General features: G+C 40.8%; 1 protein-coding gene across 1 annotated transcript in view; it reads left to right on the forward strand.

Annotated features, from left to right (window-relative positions):
* LOC307128852 (uncharacterized protein) overlaps positions 1 to 8780 on the forward strand; it is a 54798-nt gene extending 46018 nt beyond the window's left edge. The window contains exon 15 of the mRNA XM_079820863.1: positions 8480 to 8780. Coding sequence (XP_079676989.1) covers positions 8480 to 8487 — 8 coding nt within the window. The 3' untranslated portion in view covers positions 8488 to 8780. The remainder of the gene's footprint in view (positions 1 to 8479) is intronic.
* The last annotated feature ends 1312 nt before the right edge of the window (positions 8781 to 10092 follow it).

The raw sequence follows: 10092 nt of genomic DNA on the forward strand, positions 1-10092 counted from the left end.
CTTTACTATCATTACTAACATTCAACAATGCATGTATTGATGGATTTTGTTACCCTTGTTGTAAAGTGTACACTATTTCAACATTACCTGATGTGTTATTAACATTTGTAGACTCTTTATCAACATGACTTGTCATTAACAAAGCATTTATTATTATTTAATGAACCTACAAATGTTAACACATCAGTTAATGTTGAAATAGGGTACACGTGATAATAAGGTTCTCAAAATCCAATAATATACATGCTTTGTTTAAAGGTCCCGTTTTTCGTGTTTTTTTGAAGCTTTGATTGTGTTTACAGTGTGCAATATAACATGTGTTCATGTTTCGCGTGTAAAAAAACACAGTATTTTTCACACAATTTACTGATCTGTATACTGCTGTTTTCACTGTCCTCAAAACGGCTTGAAAGATTTCCCTGTTCTATGAAGTCCCTCCTTCAGAAATACGTAACGAGTTCTGATTGTGCCAGCGGTTCCCGTGTTGTGATTGGACAGCAGCTTAGCGCACGCAGAGCGCACGTTACCGGAAAGGTCGCGCCTCTCAGCATAACGGGGATGCATGCGCTCAATGATCTCTAAGTACAGCGGCCCTGGGAAAGCCAAACAAAGCTGACTTGACTCCGGGATGAAAATAACAGCTTCTCGACGACATGGCGACAAACAAACTATACAAACGCAACACTTCCTCTTATCCACGCGGGAGCAACAAGACCACGCCCCCTTTTTCGCGTACTCTTGTGGGCGGAGTTTAGTCGACAAACTGCTCTACTGACGTCATTAAAGCAGGAAGTACAGGGATGTAGTCCAAACCGGCCGTTCGCTGTAGGCTTTGAAAGGGAACTTCTGTTAAATAAAATATCTCGCTTGGCATTGAACTTTGAGCTTTATAATTTTACAGGTATTATAAATGCTCTAACAGCAACATTACACACTAACTAAAGTTTGAAAAATGGGATCACGAAGAACAGGACCTTTAATAATGTTGATAAGGAATACAACAGCATTTTTACCTTTAGAGTAAGATGGTGAGTTAGAAATATTCATCCGTAGTGTGTGTGAACTGCTGTGTAAACTAATGTAAATATGTACAGTAAGATAACCTTACAAAAACAGTAAAGCTACAGGCATTGTTCATGATTAGTTCATGTTAACTAATGCATTAACTAATGTTAACTAATACAACCTTACAGGGAGTGCAGAATTATTAGGCAAATGAGTATTTTGACCACATCATCCTCGTTATGCATGTTGTCTTACTCCAAGCTGTATAGGCTGGAAAGCCTACTACCAATTAAGCATATTAGGTGATGTGCATCTCTGTAATGAGAAGGGGTGTGGTCTAATGACATCAACACCCTATATCAGGTGTGCATAATTATTAGGCAACTTCCTTTCCTTTGGCAAAATGGGTCAAAAGAAGGACTTGACAGGCTCAGAAAAGTCAAAAATAGTGAGATATATTGCAGAGGGATGCAGCAGTCTTAAAATAGCCAAGCTTCTGAAGCGTGATCATCGAACAATCAAGCGTTTCATTCAAAATAGTGAACAGGGTCGCAAGAAGCGTGTGGAAAAACCAAGGCGCAAAATAACTGCCCGTGAACTGAGAAAAGTCAAGCATGCAGCTGCCAAGATGCCACTTGCCACCAGTTTGGCCATATTTCAGAGCTGCAACATCACTGGAGTGCCCAAAAGCACAAGGTGTGCAATACTCAGAGACATGGCCAAGGTAAGAAAGGCAGAAAGTCGACCACCACTGAACAAGACACACAAGCTGAAACGTCAAGACTGGGCCAAGAAATATCTCAAGACTGATTTTTCTAAGGTTTTATGGACTGATGAAATGAGAGAAGAAAATCTAATGATATGGCCTCCTTGTTCACCTGATCTGAACCCCATTGAGAACCTGTGGTCCATCATCAAATGTGCGATTTACAAGGAGGGAAAACAGTACACCTCTCTGAACAGTGTCTGGGAGGCTGTGGTTGCTGCTGCACGCAATGTTGATGGTGAACAGATCAAAACACTGACAGAATCCATGGATGGCAGGCTTTTGAGTGTCCTTGCAAAGAAAGGTGGCTATATTGGTCACTGATTTGTTTTTGAATGTCAGAAATGTATATTTGTGAATGTTGAGATGTTATATTGGTTTCACTGGTAAAAATAAATAATTGAAATGGGTATAAATTTGTTTTTTGTTAAGTTGCCTAATAATTATGCACAGTAATAGTCACCTGCACACACAGATATCCCCCTAAAATAGCTAAAACTAAAAACTACTTCCAAAAATATTCAGCTTTGATATTAATGAGTTTTTTGTGTTCATTGACAACATGGTTGTTGTTTAATTATTAATGTTGTAAAATTAATCCTCAAAAATACAACTTGCCTAATAATTCTGCACTCCCTGTAATTAAAAAAGCCACCTGGCACAAAAATTGGCAAATTTCACAAAAAAAACCCCACGAATATCTGGACCTTTATAAGGAAACAGCTAAACGACCAAACCAATTTAAAAGTTATAATAGATCAATGATAAATGTTTTTTTTTTTTTTTTTTACATGATTACCAATTATTTATATTCACGATTTTATACAGTATTTGTACACCCTTTACATTTTTATTTAAATGTTGTAATTCAATTTTTAATTCAATTTGAAGCAGATTTGTAACGTGACAGTATTAAAGTTTCTTAAGGGTCAAGATCAAATTCTCTGTATCTCCTGCGCTGCATCAAGCCATCCCATAATATCCGTCATCACTTAAATTAATGCATGGATCAGAGTAACTGTAAAACATGTGTGCAAACCTCCAATAAAATTATAAAGTAATTATTCCATCACAAATAAATCGCTCAATCAAGTGTCTATACACAACATTATAATATTATATACATTCTTATATACATATACAATTTAAAAATTGTATATTATTATTATTTAAAATGATTATTATTGCCCCTGGTTCAGTAATGAACTCTTGTAATAAAGTAGCAGTGGCTGGGACAGATTTTAAGGATCACCTCAAGATGCAATCTAATCCTGTTTACATGAAATAAGCCGCTCGCGAGCAGGTTTAAGCTTACGGACCTGTTACTATGGCAGCAAGTCCAGGATGAGCGTCGAAGAACCAAACAATCCAAGATCACGCCAAATCGTCAACAATCAAATCCAGCTAACTGAGTTAGCGAGGTACGAAGAACGGGCCCCAGGTAGTCAAGACGCTGCTATGCTATTTGTAAACAACACTGTCCCGTCAGCTGATCTGCTTCAGCTGAGCTGCATTAGCTGGTTAACTCCCCTTGCTGCTCAATGGCCAAGCTCAAACAAGGCGCCCTATTTAAAGCACATTCAGTTTGCTCATACATGCTTGCTGCTCGCTACTGCTGATCTATACGCTGGATATCAACACTGGAAGACGGCGCCCTTTCTAGACCTTCCTCGACCCCCGTCTCTCCCCCGTTCAATCGACATCCAACCCGGCTTCAACCACCGCTGCGGTCTCCGTTCCACGCCAGCCTCAAGTTGATGTCGTCACCACGGAATTTGTACCTAAAAGGACCCTAGCAACGTAAGCCGTACCTCTTTACACCGGTTGGCCTTTTTTCCCACCAGCTGCTGCCATCTCTCATCAGCTGAGGGGACAGATATTGGCAGGTAATGACATTAACCTCGTTAAACTCTTGCTGGGCTCCGAGCTGTGTGAACGGCGTATAGTAGACTGTGGTGACGTACAGGTCGAGCTAAAAGATGGGGACCCTAGACTTTCAAAAATTCTAACTTTTCCAGAGTTCTGTACCGCATTTGGAGTTTATAGGGATGTTATTTGTGAGGTCCAACCAGCGCGCAGAGCCGAACTAGATACCTATCTGGCCATTATTTCTGATCTAGCTCTCTCTTACGGTGGGGTTCTGTTCTACGAGTATCACAAGTCTTTTCTGCAAAGGCAGCTATGTTCATTCAACGCTTTAATCAGAGACTAGACTGGTCCGTGGTCGATCTCGCGCTTATAAGTAGACACTTCACAGGTCACCAAATCCTGTCCTGCTCCGTTTGCCGCTCTCTCTCGCATTCTACTAATTTATGCTCTAAATCTAAGCCTATTTCTTCCATGTCTCATCCCGGCCCGAGCCATACATCTGGGCCCCAGGTGAATAACTTTGGTACTCCTATTTGCTTTAATTTCAATGAAAATATTTGTAGGATGCATAATTGTAAATATTTTCATGTTTGTAGCTATTGTGGGAACGCCCACCCAAAGTCTGTGTGCCCGAGGAGAACCCGCTTCATAAAAATGGAGCGAAAGAAATAAAACCATCAACTCCCATTAACGTCCCCAAGCTGGGACAGGCATTGAGAAAGCATCCTGACCGCTGTTTTGTGGATTATTTACTGACTGGTCTTGTTCAGGGTTTTTTTTTTTTTTTGCTGGCCTACTGCATTTTCCTGCTGTATCTTTTCATTGCCATAACCTATTGTCCGTGTCTCAGGAGCCGGAAACTGTGGATAAATTGCTCGAGAAAGGGGTTAAGAAAGGCTTCATGATAGGCCCATTTGATTATTCTCCTTTCCCGATTTTAGGGTAAGTCCTATAGGGGTAGTCACTCGAAATATTCGGGTAAAATACGTTTAATTATCGACCTTTCTGCTCCCCACAATGGTTTGGCTGACAGCATCAATAGCCTTATTCCTTTAGCCCCATTTTCTCTGTTTTACAACACTGTCAATGATGCCATCAATTTCATAAAAAAGGCAGGACATGGAGCTTGGCTTGCAAAGGCAGATATTTCCGATGCTTTTAAAGTTATGCCATTGCATCCCTCACAGTGGCATTTGTTCGGCGTCCAGTGGAGGAAAAATTTTTTATTTTGCGGTTAGACTCACTTTTGGCTGTCGTAGCAGTCCAAAAATATTCGATACCTTGTCTGAGGCTTTGTGCTGGATTCTTCTTAATAACGAGAAATTATCCTTCATCTTTCTCCTGGTAGAATTTCCTTTCAAAAAATCTGACTTCTCTATCTCGACTCTCAAACGCACTTTTTCTGAATTAGGCGTTCCTCTCTCGGAGGAAAAGACCGTGGGTCCAGTCAAAGTCATCGAATTCTTAGGCATTTCTCTCGATTCAAATCGCATGCAAGCTTCACTCCCCCTCGAGAAATTAGCTCGAATAAGACAAGTTATGAAAGTCGCAAAAAATTCAAAATCTTTTTCAAAAAGGGACTTGCTCTCTCTTTTGGGGCACCTTAATTTCGCGATGAGAATAATTCCTCAGGCAGATCATTTATTTCCAGGCTTCTTGACCTTTCTAAATCTGCAAAAGCTCTCAGTGACATAGTTACTTTAGACGCAGGATGTAGATCTGAGCTAAAATTTTGGTCTCTGCTTCTAGATAAATGGAATGGCATTTCCTTTTTTCTAAACGATTTCATGGAATCATCTTTAGCTCTTAATCTGTATACCGATGCTGCACCTTCCGTAGGGCTCGGGGGGGATTTTCAAAAACGAATGGTTTGCGTCCACCTGGCCAGAAGAATTGCGTTCCTTACCAGCCGGTGATTCCTCGACAGCCCTATTAGAATTGTATCCGATCGTCGTTGCATGCATTCTGTGGGGTAAACACTGGGCTAGGAAACAAATTATGTTTTTCTGCGACAACGAAGCTACGGTTAATATAATTAATAAGAGGCGTTCATCCATTCCATTTATCAACAGGTTCATGAGACGTCTTACATGGCTATCAGTTATGGGGAACTATAATTTTCGTGCAGAACATATTCCCGGTTTGAATAACCAAGTGGCCGATTCTTTGTCTCGTTTCAATTTTCAGAAATTTCATCTCCTGTGTCCAGCTGCAGCACAATCAAGCCTGGAATGCCCACCTTTCAGCCAAACCATTCTAGATTGAATAACCCTCTTCAATCCTATATGCAGTCTGCTGCACAGTACATGCGGGGGGGAGGGGGGGAGGGTTGGCTAGTTCTACATTAAAATCGTATGACTCTGCATGGTCTTATTTCATCAGTTTTTGTGCTTCTTTATCTGTAGCTGCTCTGCCTGTCAATATATCATATATTAGTGCGTTTATAGTCCACTGCTTCGAGGATCGGAAACTGCAGCCTTCTTCAATCAAAAGTACGGTCGCTGGCATTCAATTCCATATGCGCTGCCTGAATCCATCTGCCTCCAGTATTTTGGAAAATCCTTCCATTCGCCTTTTGCTGAACGGAATCAAAAGACAATCTCCACAAGGCAATGATAAACTTCTCCCTTTTACTCTACCTTTGGTTAAACAAATCATATCACAATTACGGGATGGGTGTTTTGGGCCGTACACCGATCTGTTGTTAGAAACTGTCATTCTCACAGCCTTTTTTGGTTTTCTAAGGGGTGGTGAAATTTCTTCACGCACGTGTTCATTTGACCCAAATCTCAATCTAACAATTTCTGATGTCTCAATTCATGATCACCATTTCACATTTATTTTTAAAACATTCAAAAACTGATAAAAATTCTAAAGGCATAATCGTGTACATCTCTGAGTCTAACACTGTGTTTTGTCCTCTGAGTTCCATGTTGTCCTATTTGAGGTACCGCCCCAGTGCTGATCCGCAGGAGCCGCTGTTCGTCACGCAGGCAGGGAAAACTATGTCCAGAACCTGGTTTTCTTGTCACCTACGCCACCTTTGCCAATTCTGTGGACTGCCCCCAGACCGCTATACTGCTCATTCTCTGCGCATCGGCGCAGCAACAACAGCGGCAGCATCTGCTCCGGTTTTAACCCTTAAAGCTATGGGGCGGTGGTCTTCTGCTGCTTGCGAACGATACCTCCGTCCCGACGTTCGGGCTATTCTTGACGCCCAGAAAGCCATGAGCTCAAGTCTCTGATTTGTTTCACTAATAAACTCATTTGATCATTATTTTGCTCACGCTCCGCTCAGTATAACTCTCCACTGTAGACCGTCAAGTTCAAAGACAGATAATTCTAGGTAACAGCATGTTTTAGCTATTGCGGTCTTGAATAGTCATTTCAGTAATTAATTAATAATTTTACTATAAAATAAATCGCTAAATTAGGGCGGCTCAGACGACACCGTTCGAGACACTCATTTCTGTTTTGGGGGGGTAGCTCATCTAGTCAAAATAACGTAATGATTATAACTTATTGCAATTATTCTTAGATTACTAAGCATAAATTGTTTAAATAAATCATCCTCTGTATCTCAGAGGATTGCCAGGTGTGGTTTTGTTGGGGGATATTTTAGCTCTCAGTCCTAAACTGTGTGAGCGTTCCCTAATGCTGCTGTCCTCTGACGCTCTGCTATTTCATGGTGCTCATGAAAGGTCAGAGGACTCCCTGAACAGAGCCATACCGCCAAATTTCAATTCAGGAACATAAAGTTGTTTGCAATCTATTCAATAAAAATTCTTAATTATTGTTATTGTCTGTTTGTTCTTGACTTAATGGACCTGACAGAACTTGAATTACATCCAGTTTATTAGCAAAACTGTGCACGAGCGTGAATGGCGTGAATCCCGTGATATCCATCTTTGATCTCGCAGGTGTCAGATCCACTGTGAGTAGAGAGAACTGTCCGGCTTGCCTGCGCTTTTTTCACTCCTCCTCTCACTGCAGCCGCCTACTCTCGCATTCATTTCAGGCGAGGCAAGGCGCATCTCAAACAAGCCTATTGCCTGTGCGCACAATCCTGATCAAATCGACAACTTTGCAGTTGCACATAGGAAAGCCTGGAAAATCCCACTATAATGTGAGAGAGCATCTTTTTATGTATTTGGACCTAGGCCTAACAATGTATATAGTGCGCTGTCCCCATTTTTTTTGTTTTTGGGTGAGCGTAGGCTACTCCTGATTTTGTTAGTCATCTCATCTCTTATATGCTGTGTATGATCATATCCTGCCCTATTCATGGTAGCCTACTCGCGGACATTGCGTCATCAATTGCGTCATCAAGGGGTCCGCCTTGATAATCCTACTTAAGGGTCCGGTGTTGGCTCGTTCGTTACACCACTGAATATAATTGTCTAAACTCCTTATTGAAATTACATATTTACAACAAATCTGACACATATATACAGTATGGGCACACTTTGAGTACTACTAATAAAAGTGGTGGAGATCAGGCAAGACTATAAGAAGACTCAGGCAAAAGATGCTATAACTGTAAAAACGCTTTAAAACCATATATTTCCTATGGTAAACTGCCTGTTTAGGCTGTAAATTGACTTTTTCATCTATGATGGCAGTTGTTAAATGCTTGCAAAATAAAACTTAATGTCTTTAGATGCTTGTGTGCTTAAAGGCCTTAACTGCTTGAACCCTGATAAATGCTGCTTGCAGCTTTAATTATTTGATTTAATATTATTGAATTTTATAATTGTTGACCGTTGATATGTGTTATATTCAGTCAATGTACATGTACAGTCATTCCCAATTAAATATTTTTCTCCTCACACTTCACAGTGATGTAGACCAGCACAAACAAACCTCAAATGCCACTTCTGATGCGATCATTGAAGTGGATAAATATCTTAGAGGCAAAATACAAAGAGCTGAAGACCCACTTGAATACTGGAGAATGCAGAAACATGTCTACCCCCATCTATATACATTGGCATTACTGTTTCTTTGTACCCTGGCCTCCTCTGTACCACGTGAAAGAGTGTTCTCCAAGGCTGGGGAAGTACTGTCAAAGAGGAGAAATGGACTCAGCCCCAACACTGTGAAACAGCTTTTATTTCTTAATAAAAATAATGAAAACCTTTATCACCTTACTGTCATTCCTACTGTTACACAAGCACTATCACTGCCAAGTGTCATAAGCACATTTAATTACAGAGGATCCTATCACACAATGTTCTTAGTGTGTGTGTGTGTGTGTGTGTGTGTGTGTGTGTGTGTGTGTGTGTGTGTGTGTGTGTGTGTGTGTGTGTGTGTGTGTGTGTGTGTGTGTGTGTGTGTGTGTGTGTGTAGAGCGAGATAGAGTAGGCCTACGTTACATCTTATTGAATCATATAAGCTCATATTATATTTTATTGACACACTTTAATGGGTAAATTAATTTATTTACTGGACACATTAAACACAAACATTAACACAAACATTAGATCAACCATAAAGTTTCCCTCTACCAAACGAACTGACTTGCTCGTGGATTACCTGGCTCATATCCTGTAACAAATATGCACTAGCGCCCTCAAGCGGCTCCTAGTGGTATTACACATGACAACTCTATGGGTAATAGAAAATTAAAATACAATAAAAAAAAACAAGTAACGCTTAGCCTGTTACATACCCCTCCCCGTGATCAAATAATTTGACCAATGACACATTTTTAAATTCTGGGTATGATACGTGTCTACCTGAGTAAGATCAGAAAACATGGTCACCTTGTAATTTACAGGTCCCAGCCTTTTCACAATCTTAGCTGGGCCTTTCCATTTAGGTGAAATCTTGGCCATAAAAGCATCATCTGCCCGAGAGAGAGGATGTGTTCGCACCCAAACCAAATCACCCTCACTGAAGTTTTGATCTCTTCTCTTGAGGTTGTTGTACTCTCTTTGTTTACTTTGCGCCTTCTCTACATTCTCTCTTACTGACTCGTACAGAATTTGTTGACGTTCTAGAGTACTGTAGCTGGTTGGTCTGGATCTGGTGGATTATGTAAGGCTCTCTGCAGAAGACCGTTCAACTGTTGTTCTAGTGCTATCTCAGCAGGCGAGTACCCTGTACTCTCATGCCAAACAGTATTAAGTGCAAATCTGAATTCACATATCCACTGATCCCAGGTACGGTGGTTTTGTTCAACGTACATGGCAATCATAGTTTTTAAATTATGATTGACTCGTTCAGTGAGGTTTGACTGAGGATGACATGCAGTGGTGAGTTTTTGTGTTACTTGCCACTGCTTGCATACCTGGTCCAGGAGGTTTGAGGTGAACTGTGTACCTCTGTCAGAAACGATGAAGGCTGGTGTTCCCCATCTTGGGAAAATCTCCTCTATAAGAATTCACACAATGGTTGTAGCCTTAGCTGCTCTCATGGGGAAAACCTCTACCCATTTAGTGAAATAGTCC

This window comes from Gobio gobio (assembly GCF_949357685.1).
Source record: "Gobio gobio genome assembly, chromosome: 7".
In the NCBI taxonomy this organism is placed as follows: Eukaryota; Metazoa; Chordata; class Actinopteri; order Cypriniformes; family Gobionidae; genus Gobio; species Gobio gobio.